At 49.5% G+C, this 16,603-nt stretch overlaps 1 protein-coding gene across 1 annotated transcript; it reads right to left on the bottom strand.

Annotated features, from left to right (window-relative positions):
* Positions 1 to 224: 224 nt before the first annotated feature.
* Positions 225 to 12,482, bottom strand: ENC1 (ectodermal-neural cortex 1). Its single transcript, XM_019463021.2, has 3 exons — positions 12,370 to 12,482; positions 6,977 to 8,791; positions 225 to 2,839 (listed from the first exon to the last, which is right to left on the bottom strand). The coding sequence occupies exon 2, from the start codon at positions 8,776 to 8,778 to the stop codon at positions 7,009 to 7,011; it is 1,770 nt and encodes a 589-aa protein (XP_019318566.1). The 5' UTR covers positions 8,779 to 8,791; positions 12,370 to 12,482; the 3' UTR covers positions 225 to 2,839; positions 6,977 to 7,008.
* Between the last annotated feature and the right edge of the window lie 4,121 nt (positions 12,483 to 16,603).

The raw sequence follows: 16,603 nt of genomic DNA, 5'->3' as shown, positions 1-16,603 counted from the left end.
AGAATTGAGGTGTTGTGTGCTTCGCTTAAAGAAATATCCGAAAAGGCCAACATTTTTAATGATTCAATGCGCAAAACTGCTTTCCTGATTGTACGTGACTAGATGGCGCAAGAAAGGCCTTCAGAAAATACACGCAACGATCCTCATCTTGATTAAGCCAGAAAGGACACAAGATTTTCGCAGATTAAGTTCTGCTGTATTAAAATAAAGACTCCCACACACAATGAAGAGAAAAACTCTAATAATTTATTTGACCTTCAGTTTCACATTGTGAAAAACAAAAATAACAAGTTTTACGAAACCTCAAAAACGTAGTAGTGGCAACCAAGCACATACGAACACGAACACTTCGCTTCAACTTACATGGAGTTTTGTACGTGAACCACATATTCAACAGCCAAGAGAGGGATATTATTCAGCTCTAATCACTCTTATTCAGACAGGTGTCAAGCCCAGAGAAAAGGGGGCTACACAATTATACCAGAAGTGGAAGGCTGCCCTTTGTTATCTGTTTCCACAGCAACCAGTCCACAGAATAAGAAGAACCTTCTCTGTCTTCTGCCAAGGTTTTTGTGCACTGTGCTGTGAATTGTGTTTGCTTCAAAGTGGGGGACGTTTCACAGGGTGAGAATGGTCAAGTAGTGAGCCCAAATGCCTACATCAATTCAAAGAGCGGGAGTCCAGAAAGTTCCCTGCAGGCTGGGGGCCCACCCTGACCACGGCTCCCTCTGGCTCACACACAGTAATTAATAGAGGATTCAAGGACAGACCACAACTTTGAAACAGCTGCAGAAAATTCATCCCTCTTTCAGAAGTCACGCGGTGACACACACACATCTCGGCAGATTTGCATCATAAACCGGAGAGCTGTAAGAGCTACAGTATAAACGCCACCCCTCTGCTGCCAGGGTGCAATTAGACATTTGCATGGCTTGCAACACATCTAGGAGCGAGGGGCTGACTGCTGGAAAAGTACTGGGATGCTTTTATTCCAACGGCTCATTGCCTTTGGTCCAGCGATAGCCCACTTACTCGTGGCACGAACAGACAGGGACAGTTAGTCTAAAGCATCCAGGTAAAGAGAAATGCGAAGGGTTGATCTGTCACTAGACAATGCAAACACACTCACGATGTAAAAGGTTGTTATCGGTCCTAAGCTCTATTTTCTAAACTACGGTAACGTGAGCAACACGGATGAAAGCGGTGCTGGCTGGCAACCCCTGGCCTTCCCCCGACGCCCCTGAGGAAGCGCCTCGCAGGGTCCGGCACTAATACCTATCACGGCACACGGTTAGTAAACAAACACTCGAACTAGCAAAGAATGTATTCACAACAGATTCCCGCCTATCCCGGAAAAAACCTCTCAACGGGGGCCACTGCTCGTCATTCTTTGGTGTCTCCCTGCCAGATGTTCTCTTTTACACACCAAAGAGTTCTTTTAGAGACCTCGCGAAGGGTGAGCGCTGAAGTCTACCCCGTGCCATCGTGAACGCGGTCTTGAAGAACTTCTAACGCTTGCGACGTCGTAAGGCGAGAAGCGAGAACAATGCATCCAGGTCGAGCGAATCTGGCGAGCAAATTCACGGACGTCTGTTGACAATTCAGCCTTTTCCTGGTAACTGTGGTTATGGCAAAGCATTTTCACAGGGTAATAAATAGAGAAATAAATAAACTCGGGGGCAATGCCTTTACCTGTGCCCTATATACAAAACTATGCCATAGCATTTTCCAGGATTTCAGGATACGACACAAAGAAAAAAAAACCGCGAGGCGACTTGGTCCTTTCCAAATTTCAGTAGCTGAGATTGAAGTGGGTGAACCGGATGGGAAGGAGCAGGGCAGAAGGAAGCCTTCCCTCTCACCCCATGAGCCATCAGCATGAGTAGGGCCCACGAAACACCATTAAAAGTGAGTGAGTCTAAGAAAAGCGACCTCCATGCCTCCTCTACCTCTACGATGTGATTTGTTTTTGTTTTGTACTCCTTCCCTGTCTTGACATTTACAAACCCCCCCCCTTCCCAACCCACCCTCCAGTTATACTCCAAACAGTAACTCCCAAGTTTTCATTTTTGTGCAGCAAAGCGCTTCACCAACAGCCACAAAATTGTGCAAAACATACAACCATCCACACACATCCATACACGTGAAGACCATTTTAAGCACTGTTTCAGCATGCAGGCTCAAACAATAAATAGCTCAATCTATAACAAACTTCTTAACAGCCAAGGGAAAGTTTAAAGTCACTTATAAATAGAAAAGAACATCCACCAAATGCCTACCAACAATGACCCCATTGTTCAGAACCTTCCTGGGGAGCACAACCCCTCAGAGATTAGTGGAGAGTCCAGGGGTCCTCACTCTGCGGCCAGCCAAGCCAGCTCCCCTCCTGGCCCCACAGTTGGGCTTTCAATCTCCAGCAGCAGCTGGTGTGGAGGCTTCAAGCTTGCTCCTCGGAGAGAGGTGACAACCATTTCAAATTTTACACATAAATGGTGGAGCCCATGGAAATCAAATGCTGAATATGGTACAGCAAGGGAAAAGGCCCGGCTTTTCTCTCCCTTTGAGGGGCTGATTAACGCTGACATTAATCCACAATTACAAGACAAGGACTAGATCACAGGTTCATCCATTCATATTTAAACCATGTGCTACTTGCACTGAAAATCCCACCCCCTCCCCCACCCCCTCCTTCATGTCCAGTTAGAGCATTTACAAGGTGCAGTGGATTGTAATCGAGTCTTGTAGCAACTTCTTTTCCTTTTTCTTTTCTTCCTCCTCATTAAGTTTGGCCTCTCCAAAGTCGAAATCTTGGTTTTGTCTCGCCAAGTGATGGAGCGAGCTAAAACAGAGGGAACGAAAGGATTCTTGTTAGTAGCCTCGAAATCTACAAAAAAGGTAAAATCAGGACAGAGCCGGTCAATATTGCTTCTAAAGGTCTTAAGTACTTGTTCAGTAGCAAGTGTGCAAAGATAAAGCGCTTGCCTTCGATGCACATGCATGGGGTGTGCACGGATACGGAAGACTAGCTGAACAGACACAACGGTGCCCAAAGAAAAATCTTCATTTCTCTACTAAACCTTAAACCTGCGTATGTTCAAATACAAACTTATATATATCCAGGTGCTGTTATGAGTTGCCACCTTCCGCTTCCAACATTCATAATTCATCTCCATGGTTAAGCAGAGCCACTGTGAAGCGATCGGCCGAGGGTCAAAAAAGATTCTTGGGCAAACCCTCCTTGGCCCATTTCCCACAAAGGATCCCCAAATCAATTTATTCACCATATAGAAGGCAGACATATTAATCCTCTTATTTAAATGCATCTCTGCTATTCATTACGGCAGAAATCAGTCTCGCTTCCTTTCACACGACTAACACACCAGGCCTCCACAGCCCAAGGCTGGGAGTTTATTCTCCACGTTCATCAGTCCGCACTTGGGAGACGCCAGCTATGGTATGCACTTATGATCTACAGACTACCGACGTCGAGCGTGAATATAAATTCAGGGTGCCATAACCACAGAGGCCGCACATTGCACGGGAGCCGCTCTCTCCTCACACAAGCCACCATCCCCACCCGCTGTATCCAATTTTATAGATACGGGGAAAATTCTGCACAGGGTTTTTGTCTCTCAAACACTCGCCCTATCTGTTCAGAGAGCACATTTCCAGCACCAGTGGAGGAATCTCATTCCTGCTGCTAGAACTCAAAGTGGACACAAAGGGAACGCAGGAGGGGCTGCTCATTACTTGCCCTGAATTCTTCTCGCTTTTGTGTGCTCAGAAGTCTGATTCATTTCGTTAGTTGTTTCTTTTGGCAGTTTCATAACCGTGATTCAAGCTCTCAAGGCATTCCTTAGACTACAGAGTCATCCTTCTACCCCACCTCCCAGTAACCTATAGATCAACATTCGGCCAGAAGAATGTATCTTGTAATAACACGACACTTCACGATGCTGCATACTCAAATAGGGAAGGGGAAGGGGAAGGGGAAGGGAAAGGGAAAGGGAAGGGAAAGGAAATATCTCAACAAGGAAGAAATAAGTCAAAATCCAAAAGCTGTCACGTGTCAGGCTGGAGCCACACAGCACCATGAAAACGGGAGAGTAATCAAAAGTAATTTCCTGGGGCGCCCGGGTGGCTCAGTCGGTTGAGCATCCGACTTCGGCTCAGGTCATGATCTCACAGCTCATGAGTTCGAGCCCCGCGTCGGGCTCTGTGCTGACAGCTCGGAGCCTGGAGCCTGCTTCGGATTCTGTGTCTCCCTCTCTCTGTGCTCCTAACCCACTCGCATTCTGTCTCTGTCTCTCTCAAAAATAAATAAACATTAAAAGAAAAAAAAATTTTTTTAAGTAATTTCCTTTTTGTCCTTCCCACCCACTGACAGCAGCAGGAGAGTAAAATCCCCTTGGTGAATGAGCTTTTAGACCTGGGGAAACTTCTTGTTAACACTGTATTAATTTGGTTAGCACCTACACTTGGAGATCAAAGAGACGTCCCGGAAGTTTTGGCAGTTTAGGGCTGATACCTACACAGCACCTCTTTTAAGTCACTCCATGGAGCTTAAGTGTTTTAACACTATCTTGTGTGTAGAAAACTCGAGAAATTTAAGCCAACATTCTCCCTATCGGAAACTGCAAGGGTGGCTTTGAGCAGGCTCACGCTGCCCTTTAAAAAGGCAAACCGGGCCCTGTCAGATTTCGTTGTTCTGGGTTGGACTCCGGCCGGGAGCACCAAGGGCAGGTAGGTGTTTCACATATGACCTAACACTTTATTTGCTCGTTTCCCAGGGACCGGAAGTATGTGCTTAGGTTCAAATACCCAGGATAGGGTGAATTCAAGTGTTTGCCAACATACTCTGGGCTGAGAAAGGAGGCACCAAAAATGAAGTACAAACATTCCAATCAGATAATGGTCAAACTCCACACACAAAGCTAATTCCATGACAAGTTAAGGTCTAAATTGAAGGAGGAAACAAAGCTAAGAGTATTGAACACCTAATATATGCCAGGCACTGGGCAAGGTATTTTTCCTCTCCCTTCCCCCACCCCTAATCAATTCACCCAAGTCTGGGGACAGAGCTAGGAGAAGCCTCATTCAAATCACTCATTTGACAAAGGAGGGATCCGAAGTACAGAAAGGTCTAGACACCACAGCTTAGAGCCAGAGCCAGAATGCACATGTGGCCTCTTCCTGCCTCAGTTTCCTTACCTTGCTCCAAGGATGCCAGCCAATCGACCAGTCATCATTTTGATGTGCCACCACCATCACTGGCAATTTTTATGGCTCTCCCATGCAAACTTAACTCGGTTCTGGACTAACACCGAACTTAGCGTGCTGTTAATTGATGCTTTTGCCTAGAAGGTTCTTGAAACCTGCTTTAGACTTGAGTCATGCGCTCATATCGCAGAGGAAATAACCACATTCAGAGCATTTGTTTACTTAGGATTACTGAGATGCCAGCAAGGCTGCAAAAACCAGTTTGGTGTGGGACGCTGTCAACCCAGCTCCCCACAGGAGGTTTCTGACTGTTCCAGCTCCTTTGAACGAACTTAATTCCAAGGTTACACTATATTATAAGAATTCTACTAACTGTAATGGGCTGGAGAGATAACTGAAGAGATGAAAAAGAAAGAAAGAGTAATTGTAAAAGTGAGGCCAACTTTAGTGGTGTCTTAAAACGAGCTGTACGAAATGTGGAAAGAAAAGACAAATGAGTCAAAATCCCTCTTTGCTTTGCTCGCAAAGACTCCTTGATTTCCTTTTTTTCCCTTTGAAAGTCCCCTTCAAAAATGTGAAACATACTAGGGAAAACAGAGCCAAAAGTTTTCAAGGAATGAGTCAGTTTTCACTGTACTTCCTCCAAAGCAAAGTTTTGATTTTATTCTCTTACTATTAGGAACAAGCCCATGAATTAGCAAAACAAATCAACAAAGTCCACGTACTCTGTGCTACACTTAGACATGCCTAAGTGGTTCCTGGGGCCAACACTAAGGATGCTTAACGGCAGCAAAGCGGCCATTAGCTTCACGAACGCTGAACTGTGTAGACCTATTAATTATTTGAGCCAAGGGTATTATATACTCTTAAGTACACAAGACGACCATTATGGACTCAGATATATGACACGGAAAGACAACTTTTGTTAGCCCTGACAATAGGCTCAGCCTGTCTGATTAACTCTGAAAGGCTGCAGTATAAGGCGGTCTAGATGGTTCAGTGTATCCACGCCACAGACAAATTTATACAATGCAGGTGCAACTTTTTTACAAGGATAGACCTTGACTTCCCTCTAAAGCTAATAAATGCCTAAAGGGGGCTATTATTTTTTTTTTTTTTTGAGGAAAAGACGTTTTAAATAAGCAAACAAATAATATTGGAGAGAATGAACTACGAATAAATTTAAGCATTCAGTTTTTTACACCCTACTTCATTCCAGAAAAGGGTTTGAGGAATCTAAGTTTGGACGTCACCAAATATCTCCTGGAGTAATACCAATCTGAAGCTCAAGTTTATTAAGCAGTTGAGCATGATGCTCACATGCTTCCACCCTGGAGCCAGAGTGCCTGGGTTGTTTTCTCGACCAACTCCTCCACAGACTAAGCTCTATGACCTTGGGCAACTTACTTATTTAACCTCTGTGTGCATCAGTTGTTTTCATCTATAAAACACTCTAGTAATAGTATCTCGCGAGGTTGTTGTCAGGATCAAATGAAATGATCCATGTGAAACACACAGCCCGGCTCCAGGCATACAGGGAGGGCTCACTGAGCATGGGTTGGCATCATTAACGTAGGTCAGGGGTTCTCAACCTGGCTGTGTATTAGAATCACTAGAAAACGTTCTAAAGGTGCTGAGGCCTGGGACCTACCCAGACCAAATGAAATCCAGTCTCTGGGACGGGAAGCTCTTGAAAAGCTCTCTGGGAGGTTCCTAGGCTCAGTCAAGGCCGAGAACCACTGACTTAACGTCTTACCTCACGCTCGCTTCCTTCACGATGTCCCGCGCCTAAGAAGGCAGATGTTTCCAGGTGCTGACAAACGCAGTAGGAATCAGCGAGTACGGGACCGTGGTTATGCTGTTCCACACATCTAACGTTGGATCATAGCAGTCCAAAGTCTTGCATCGCTGAATGCCAAAGTAGCCTCCAACCACGTAGAGTTTGTTTCCGGAGGCCACGGCGTGGCAGCTCATGCGCTTTGCCGTCACGTCTCCCACCTTGGTCCACTGGTAAGTCTCGCTGTTGAATTTGTAAGCAGAGCAGGCGGAGAACTCTGTGTCTCCCCCCATAATGAAAATCTGGTTACCCAGCACAGCGGCCGCTGTGTAACGCCAGGGCTGGGGACAGGTGGCGGGTACCGTCCACCTGTTTTCACACTGATCGTAACACTGAACCTTAGGGAGCTTGTCATGACTGACGCTGGTACCTCCGAAAGCAAACAACTTGAGTTTGGCACTCACTACCGCGGCGTTGCTAACGCCTTCTCGGAGTGGGGCCACCATGGTCCACTTGTTGGTTGTGGGGTCATAGTGTTCTACCTGCTTTAGGGAGACTGAGGGCGAGGCCGGGAGACAGCCAGTCGCAGCCGTGTGCCCCCCAACCACATACAGGCAGTGCTTCAGTTCAGCAGAGCCGTGGCCAAACCTGGCCACCAGCATGGGGGCAGCTTTGGACCACTCTTCATGCAGGGTATCATAAACCCAGACATCTTTCGAGACCCCGTTTTCAGACCCCCGCCCCCCAGTAATGTACACTTTGCAGCCAATTGCACATGCACTGAACTCTTTTCTTGGGCTGGGGATATCAGCCTTGGGAATTATTTCTTTGGCCTTCTGGTCTACCAGGTACAGCTTGTCACACATGAAGGTCTGGCCCCCCAAGAGGAAGAGGGCATGGCCAGTTTTCCGAGGCCGGGCACAGAGACTGGTTACCACGCCGTCGTTCTGCAGGATTTTCAGTTTGCACCTGATGGCCTCTTCCACAATCTCCTTGCTCTTTCTCTGCTTGGTGATGAGTTCCTCCATGGCCACGTTCTCCATGAGATAAATGGCTGGCAGGAGAGCCAGCCTCACTGTCTGCAACAGCTCTGGGAGGTAGCAATAGCGTTTCTTCAGGTCATAGCTGATCCAGTTAATTGCAGACTCGTACACAAGCCTTTCATCTTCTGTCTCCAGCTCTTCGCTGGACAAGAGCTGCACCACCATGTCCTGGGGCAGCTGGAGGAAGTCTTCGTTCTTCCTGATGGTTTGGAAATTGCTGAGACACATTCTCCAGGAGAGTTCGTACAGCTTAGTGCACTGGTGCGCATCGGAGAGCAGCAGCATGCCCAGGCAGTTGGTGGGGTGCAGATTCTTTTCTAGGAACTCTGCGCATGCATCCCGGATGTCCTGAAACTCCAGCATGTCACCGGCTTCCAGGAGCGATTCCGCATTTTCTTCATTGATGATGACCCGGGAGGAGTACGCGTAGTCAAGCAGCAGCTCCAAAACCTCAGGGTGGATGGAGTTGTCGAAGTTGACCTCACTGTCCTGGCTCTCTTTCAGGCCGCCACTGAACATGGCTTCAAAGTAGCGGCTGCACGCGGCCAGCACGGCCCGGTGACAAGGGAAGGTCCTATTTCCAGCATGGAGAAGGACATCCGTGAAGAGGCGCTGCTGGCGTAAAAGGTTCAAGTGCGTGAGGACACTGTCCGCGTAGGAAGACTTGTGAAACAGATAGATGTTGATGGAGCCGCTGCTGGCCCTAGACTTGCGGTTCTCATGCACGCTGACTGACATTTTGTTTCCACTCCTAAAAACAAAACAAAACAAAACAAAACAGACCATTGAACAGCGATGCTCCTGAGGCTCAGAACAGCAGACCAAAGCAAAACAAGGAGTCATGAACAGAGAAAACAGGACACTTCACCACTGGTCTTACTGCCCACTGTTCTGAATATGGACAGTCACTCCTGTCCAGCGTCAGAGACGGCCACCTAGAAGGAAAGGCATTCACTGGAACACTGTTGAGCTACTGGAACACTGTTTAAAAAAAAAAAAAAAAAAAAAAAGAGCCACTGCTTGAAAGCAGGTTCGTCTTGGAAAACCTGACTGCCCACTTTCAGGATACTGAAGTCCTCGAGAATGTAAGTCAGCAAAACCCAGGCCTCACTCTCACACCTTCCTGTCCCTTGTCCAGCTGATTCACGCAGGCCACGTAAAATGCTGGGCCTCCAGCTCTCGTAACGCCAGGATGGGCACCAGCTTTTATGCCCTATGCAACATAAAGCCATGTGTAAAACAAAATACCTATTAATTAATCCCATTAAGAACTCCTTTAGTAAGATCCAGTCTCTCTCTGAATCACAGTCAATGGGAAACGTGACATTAAAATCATAGGCCTAGGCCAACTTCTACTATGATTGGATCTTTCTTTAAGTGTCACAAGTAATTTCCAACCAGACAATTCTACCACTGCAGGGTCCTCAAAGAACACCAATATAAACATGACCAAGTACCGATGAGCAGGCTTTTGTGAAAACACAGAACAGATCCTGGCCACAATCACCACCCATCTTTCTTGCTCTGGACAGCTTCCAAAATGAGGATTTGCACACATAAAAGGAAGAATATTTTGAGTAGCATACCCATGACTGCTGTTTTTCTATTCTTCCTGCTTTATATCAATTCTTAGAAAACAAGATGCAAGAACAAAGGATCTATCCATCCCTCTCTTTTCAATTAGACAGTGCATCACCAGAATCATCCTTATGTACCTGCAAACACGGGCACGTGCATAGGAGTTCAAAATGCAAACACTGCCTTATCTAAATCAAAAGCCCTTGTGCACGTGTGTGTGTGTGTGTGTGTGCGTTGCCAGCCGTTGTTAATTGAGGGCCACCCTAGAATTTATTTGCTGACATGCTTTCCTCCATATTAGTGAAATTACTGCAAAATCTAATGCTCTCTTTGGCTTTTTTCAGGAGGTAAACTGTAGGTTAAAGACATAGTAAATACCTATCACCTACCTTCAAAAGCAGAACCACATGCTTTTTTTTTTTTTTCAAACTGTATCCTTCTGTTATTTCAAAGCAATAAAGCCTTCAAGAACCTGCCTGTCCAAGGATTCTTAAGGAAGTTGTTTATCCCAAGAGCGTTAACTGTGTGAGTTACAGTATCTGTTACAAACCCAGAACAGCTAGTTCTCACAGCATAGAGCTGAAACCTACCGCCTCCTTGTTTCCTTCAACCACTGGATATCTACTGTTTTGGTTTATATTGCAGTAATTATTAATACATGCAAATGCATGATGTACCACAGATGCACGGGAAATCCAAGCTGGATTTCCTGAGCAGCTGTGGCCACAGCACAGCAAACAGCAAAGGCACCACCAGATTTGCCCTTGACACACAGGTGGCCGTTAGGTGAGGCAACTTGTTTTCCTTCATTTTGGGATTGTAACTTTTCATCAAGAGTAAACAGCTTAGCGGAAGAAAGTTAGTAACAAAGTCCTAGGGTTCTGTTGTTCGGAAGACAACACTAGTGTCCATGGTGACTTAGGCTAGGACTCAGGAGCCACACATCACTCTTACCTCAGGAAAGCCTCTACAGTCTGGTCCCTTTTAACCAACGCCCAGTGCTCCGGAGAGCCTAACATCTCTGATGCTCTACCATTACAGTTGTGAATTCGTACATCCAGTCCCAAGTACTTGGAGCACGATTTTAAGCTTAAACCTCAAAAGATAATATGAGGGAAAAAAAAAAAACAACATAGTATGAATATTCCTATGCCTTACATAGAAACTTACAAACATGCCAAATCAAATCAGTAGTTCTTTTTTTAAGCTAATGCTTCGAAAGCACCCTCAAAAGCTGCCTTCTCTCAAGCTAAGAGCGAATACAGCCGTAACTGGAGAATGAGACTGCCTGCACAAGGTATGTAAGCACCACAGTGCCATCACACCGAGTGGAGATCACACCCGGACCCAGAACGTGTTTCCCTGAGCATTAGATTTCAGAGAGTGTAAAACAACATTCAGGAGGCTTACACTTAAGAAAACAGTTTGTTTAGAAGGCCTTAGGATATAGGATCTGCATCCCTATGCATTCTATGTTTATGCTCCTGCATTTTCCAAGTTGGCCCACAAAACCAGAAGGAAGAGGCTAGCCTGTCATCTTGGCTACCATCCAGATGGAGAAGCATGTCACAGTCAAAATCCAACACTCTTACAGCAATATTTGCTTAAAATAAAAGGTAAACTTAAAGACCCAAGGGAAACGACCTGCTTTCTGGTTGAAAATTATGCAAACATCAAAATATCAGCAGAAGCCATTTATGCAGTCACTAAACATACCTTCAACAGAAAATGAATCATCCTTCTGGCATTTTTAAGCCCCCAGAGAAATAATATTTGCATGCCAAGTAAGTAGCCAAAAAAAAAAAAAAAAAAAAAAAAAAACAAAAAACTGCACACATATACTTAACCTGCATCTACAAAGGAGAGAGAGAAAAGGGCTGCTATTACCGTGAACATCAAAAGGACTCCTAGTTACAGTAAGTTCAGTTCACTTAATGCTCTTTACCCAAGCCCTCTGCTTCCAACACTTTGCATCCCGTCACATCTCCTAAGATTTTGAACCTGTTCTCAACGCACTCAAAGGAGAAACTAGGCAGATTTTCTCGGGCATTTACCTTACTGATACAATGGAACTTTAGAAAGACACTGTCAACGAGAAAAACAATCGACCATACAGCCGCCTAGAACACTTGCAACGCTCTTTAACGCGCTGGCCACACCTGAGAGGGCAACACGAAATTGCATCCTGAACAAGTTTCATGGTTCGTCCCCACCACGCCCACCAATTCCTATCCTTCGAAACTCAGAATATTACACTGAAGGCCAAATACCTGCATGAGAGGAAATTAATTGTTCAGGAAGTTTTCATTCATTCCCTACAGACATTCCGCCGCAGTGAACATGCCCTGACGAAGGGTGCGTGCGTGTGGCCCCAGCGCTCCCCTGTGCCGGGTAGGGTGCAACTTGCTCGGCCCTAGGGGCTGCGCGGTGCCAGGCAGAGCGACACCCACCCCGAGGGAAGCGCCGCTTCGGGCGGAGGAAGGAGACAGATACTACCCTGGCCGGGCTCTCGGATCCCCAGCAGCTCGTCCCGGGGGGCCGCGGACGAGAGGAGGCCCCTCCGGCGATGGCCAGCGTCTGCACGCTATGGAAGGGCAGCAGCGGCTCCCGAGGTCTCCTCCCCAAGAACAGTTCCCCCACCTCCTCCCAAGTCGGAGTTCCGGGCTCCGGGGCGAACGCACCCCCGCAGGCCGAGCAGCCCCGCAAAGCCGCGGCGCCCGCAACAGGTCCGGGGCAGCGGAGGAAACTTACAGCAGAGGCGACCGGCGTCGGCGCACAACCAGATGGGTTCTCGCCTAAGTCACCAGGCAGGAGGCGACGAGGCGGACGTCTCAGCCCCGGGGAGCGGCGGCGACAGCCCGGGCGAAAGGAGCGCGCATGGGGCGCCAGCCGGGAAGAGGGCAGCGCCTCTTGACTCCCACGCCGCGGCCTCTGCCCGCGACCCGCGGAGCGTCTCCGGGAGCGCGTCTCGGGAAGGGGGAGCGAGCCTGCGGCTGCCGGCGCCGCGCGAGGAGGCGGGCAGTGCACTCCGGGGAGGGAGCGAGGGAGCGAGGAAGCGCTGTGCGCGCCGGCGGCCGCCTGGCGTCTGGACCCGGTCTCCGCAGCGCCACCGCCGCGCCGCCTCCACTCTGGCTGCCCAAGCAGTCTGCGCCCAGCAGCCGCGCGCCGGGCTATAAGCGGCGCGGCGCGGCGGGGCGGGGAGGAGAAGGGAGGGGAGGGAGGAGAGGGCGCGGGTGCGGAGTGACACCAGGGGAAGGAGGGAGGAAGCGCGTGAAGGCCGCCCGCCGTGGAGGAGGAGGAGGAGGAGGAAGGGGAGGAGGAGGCGACGGCGAGGAGCTGGAGAAGAGCGTGTCGGGGGAGTTAATCGAGAGAGGAAGCGGGGGAGGGGGGGCCTGCGGAGAGTAGAGAGAAACAAAGCGGACACGGTGCCTGAGCCACTAGCAGCTGCAACCCTCAGGGACCGAGAGTAGCAGAAGTTTGGCCGGGTCGGAGTGCCTGCGCCTCTCTGGCCCAGCCCGGTGAATGGATAGCCCCGGAGCTGAGGGACCCTGGGCAGGGGAGGCACCCGGCTGTGCGCTCCGCGAAGCCGGAGCCCGCGAGATGCTCAGGAAAGGTGGCGAGGGGCAGGCAAGGTGCCCGGCGCACGCGCGCTGCGTGGGACACCTGGAGCGAGGGCAGTGGCGAGGGCAGGGGCACAAGTTTGGCCAGTCCGGGGACACTGCAGGTCGGCCAAAGGCGGCCCGTGGGGTTTCTCGCTGGCAAGGGTCAGCCAGACTCGAGCCCCTGGCGTTTCCCCTGTGCCCCACCGCCCCACCCCGGCGGGCGCGGCACCCGCGGCCGGACTCTGCCCCACGCTGCGGGGAGCAGCAGCCGCAGTCGGGCGCTGTCCCGCGGGGCGCGCACCACGTGCTCCGCAGCCAATCGCCGCCGCCGCTTGATTCAAAGCGAGCTGCTCAAAGGAGCGGCCACGCCGCCCCCTCTCCCTGGCGATAGAGCCGAAATCGCCCTTTCGGGCTGGGCCCTTCCTGTCTTTTATCGCTCCGTTGTGTTTAGCTTGGAGCTCAGCAAAGAAATGGCCCAGCGCGCCTGTTTGAAGCGCCGCGTGCCAGGAGGAAGGAAGGCGGTTCGAAAACTCATCTCGCGTGGCGATCGCCCTTTGCGAAATCCACTTCTGATCTTTGCACTAAGGACTGGTTTTCCAGCGGGGGCTAAAGCGCGTGTTTGGATTTTATTAGGTATTTGGAATACAATCTATGAATGAACTGTACCGATTACCTGTCCAGCCACCTCGTTTTGCACGTTGGGAAAGTGGGGCCCAGGGTGATGTGAATTGTCCAGCTCGAGGTCCCACGGCCACTTAGCAGTGGCCTCGCTCTGCAGCTCGAGTAAGGATCCACCGAACAAGGGTTTTCTCCCCTCTCTGCCACACACCCCCCGCCACCCCCCCCCCCCCCGCCGCCTCCTAGCTTTCCTATAAACACTAGACGCAGAAATGGTTTACACAGGCTGAGGAGGCCCCACCTAGAGCTCCCGGTGTCCAGAGACAGCCTGAACCAAGACTCTGTGGGTTCTTTATTCTAATCCCACTTTTCTGTACCCCGGTCCCTGCCGGTCTGCGCTGAGAAATTTTGCTCCTTGCATGCAAGGAAAGACAGTGCCCTCTGAAGTCCTTTGTTAGCATTAACTCGCCAGCCTCACCAGGAGCCTTAACGAGTCTGTTTCATAGTTTAATTCTTTATGCGGGGCCTCAGCTCCAGACTGCTTCACAAAGCCAGGGACAGCTGGATCAGCTCATGGTAAGAGCCACGTGCAGCGACTCTGGGGTTGGCCAGGTGAAGAGCTGACCCTGTTCCTGAAGGAGAGGTGGATAAAATCAGGCCGGACAGAGAGAGTGTAGACACACCAGACGCAGGTGCTGAAAAGAGGCGAAGTGGCTATGTGCAGCTCCAGCACCCCCCCACCCCACCCCCACCCCCACCCCCGCTTTTAAAAACACGTTTCTGTAGCCTGTGGAGAGGTGTGGAGGAAGTCCATCAGGGCAGCTGCAAAGGCACCTTCTAGAAGCGCTTTGTCTGTCTGGGTCGTGGGCTCAAAGTAGGCACGCTGGTTTGAAGAGCCGGATGCAACGTCTTCCTTTGGGGGAATCGTTCTGTTTAAACTGGGAGGTTAATACTTTTTCTCATTAAGGAGAAGATCTGTTTCTTACTTCAGTTACTTACCCAATCTATGCCTAGCTGATCTTGCCTAGAAATGTAAAACATGTGCATAGCTCAGTTGGTTGGCTGGGGATTTTGTCCCAGGAAGCCACTGAGTTGGGAACAGCCAATCTGTTTCTGTTGTATCTTCACCACCTGGAAACTGCAGTGTCCTTACCCGACGGGACAGCAGCATTTATCTCTCTTTGCACAAAACTCTGCTAAGCAGGCAGGGATGCTGTGGACATCGTGTCATCGTCCACCGATGCCATTTTCCTGGTCTCTTCAACCTAATGTTGCCGTCCTTCTAGGCTGCAAGAAAAGAGAAGGAAAAAAATGTTGAAGCTTCAGGAAATCTTGAAATGTGTTCAGTGACCATCGACATTTGCTTCATCTGCCTCAGGGAGATAAGCAACATGAGGCAGGGGAAAGAAATGAGCTTACGGAGGGCATAAAAGTGAAAGACATGTTCCTGCTGAGAGATAGAGGAACTAAACTTGCATGTGGGGGAAAATGTGTGTGCCTTCAGTGACCTCCTACAAACTGCACTGGTTTGCTTGCACCACTGTATCAAAAGTTTTCAGGCCTGTGTGTGGTTTCTAGTGTTTATTTCACAGCTGAAAGCGATTTGCAAGTTAGCACATTTCTGATCATAGCAGCTCAAATTGTCATTACTCCAGCCGGTCCTAGAGGTAATCCTTATCACTTCCCTCACAGGACAAGAAGGTGAGCAAATCTTGTATCTGTACCGGAAGAACTCTCTAGACAGGCCTGTGATCAAACTGGACAACCACAAGCATGGTAGGTATCTGAGGCATAAACAACTCAGGAAATGCTATGGATCCGTGTCATAAAATGGCCACCACCTGACTCAAGATGTTAGGCCAGTCCCAAAGGCCCCCGGGAGCTGGTCTTTGCCTCTGCCTTGTGACACCAGACCAAGGCCTCATTTTTAATGCTATTAAGAAGCTGTGCCCAAGGCTTTGGCCTTGTTATCTCCCTTAACAACGTTATTCTGTTAGGCTGCAAAATAAGCAGCATGGGGTTAAATGTATTAGCTGCCTTCAAACCTAATTTATCTTCATTCCTTCCTAATTTACACTCGGGCTGAATTAATGAGAATGATTTAATTAACACAGTGAGACCACGGTACCAGGGACAGGACAGCTCAGGGGATTAGACCAAACAGTGGGCGATGCAGCTGCCATCCTGCCTCCTGTGGTCCCCCAAAGCCCCGCCCGAATTTCAGACGTGTCCCCTGCCAGGCTTCCCAAAGTGTCTTCTTTGTTCTTCGGTTCACTTCCTGAATCTGTGTGTGGAAAATGGCACTGCTTTCCTTCCTCGTGTAATTTCCAAGACGGGCTCCAGGGCTGTGGCCCGTAGAATCAGTGTGGCAGAGGGGCCAGCTGCTCACCAAAGCCTTGTGTTCTTCCTCCCTAGCCCACCCCCCCCCCCACCATGTTGGGTTTGTGCTGGGACATGGACCCAGAGCCAGGGACAGCATCCCCCGTCTGCGCTTGCCTTGGGATCAATACCTGTGGAAGGAAAGGGAGGGAAGTGGGACGGGCAGGCAGAGTTCGGCTGGGATAAATGCGGTCTCAGCAGAGGCCTTGGGTGGCCCTGTGGGCAGGTCTGGAGTGGACATGACCCTGCAGAGCTGCCCCCATAAAAGCCAGAAGGCCAGGGCTTAAAGGGCCGCATCCACCGGTTGCTGAGCGCGGGCTACCCAGGAAAGGGCCCAAGGCCTTGGCCAAGGTGGCACTCGTCCACAGAGTCCCCAGTTCTGTAGA

Source organism: Panthera pardus, unplaced genomic scaffold (assembly GCF_024362965.1).
Source record: "Panthera pardus isolate Hobbes unplaced genomic scaffold, ASM2436296v1 HiC_scaffold_2, whole genome shotgun sequence".
Classification (NCBI taxonomy): domain Eukaryota; kingdom Metazoa; phylum Chordata; class Mammalia; order Carnivora; family Felidae; genus Panthera; species Panthera pardus.
Note: the sequence above shows the minus strand (reverse complement) of the source record. Positions and strands in the feature narration are given on the sequence as shown.

Bases quoted from the DNA above. Each gene is read 5' to 3' on its own strand.
- ENC1 (XM_019463021.2), bottom strand. From the start codon at position 8,778: ATGTCAGTCAGCGTGCATGAGAACCGCAAGTCTAGGGCCAGCAGCGGC.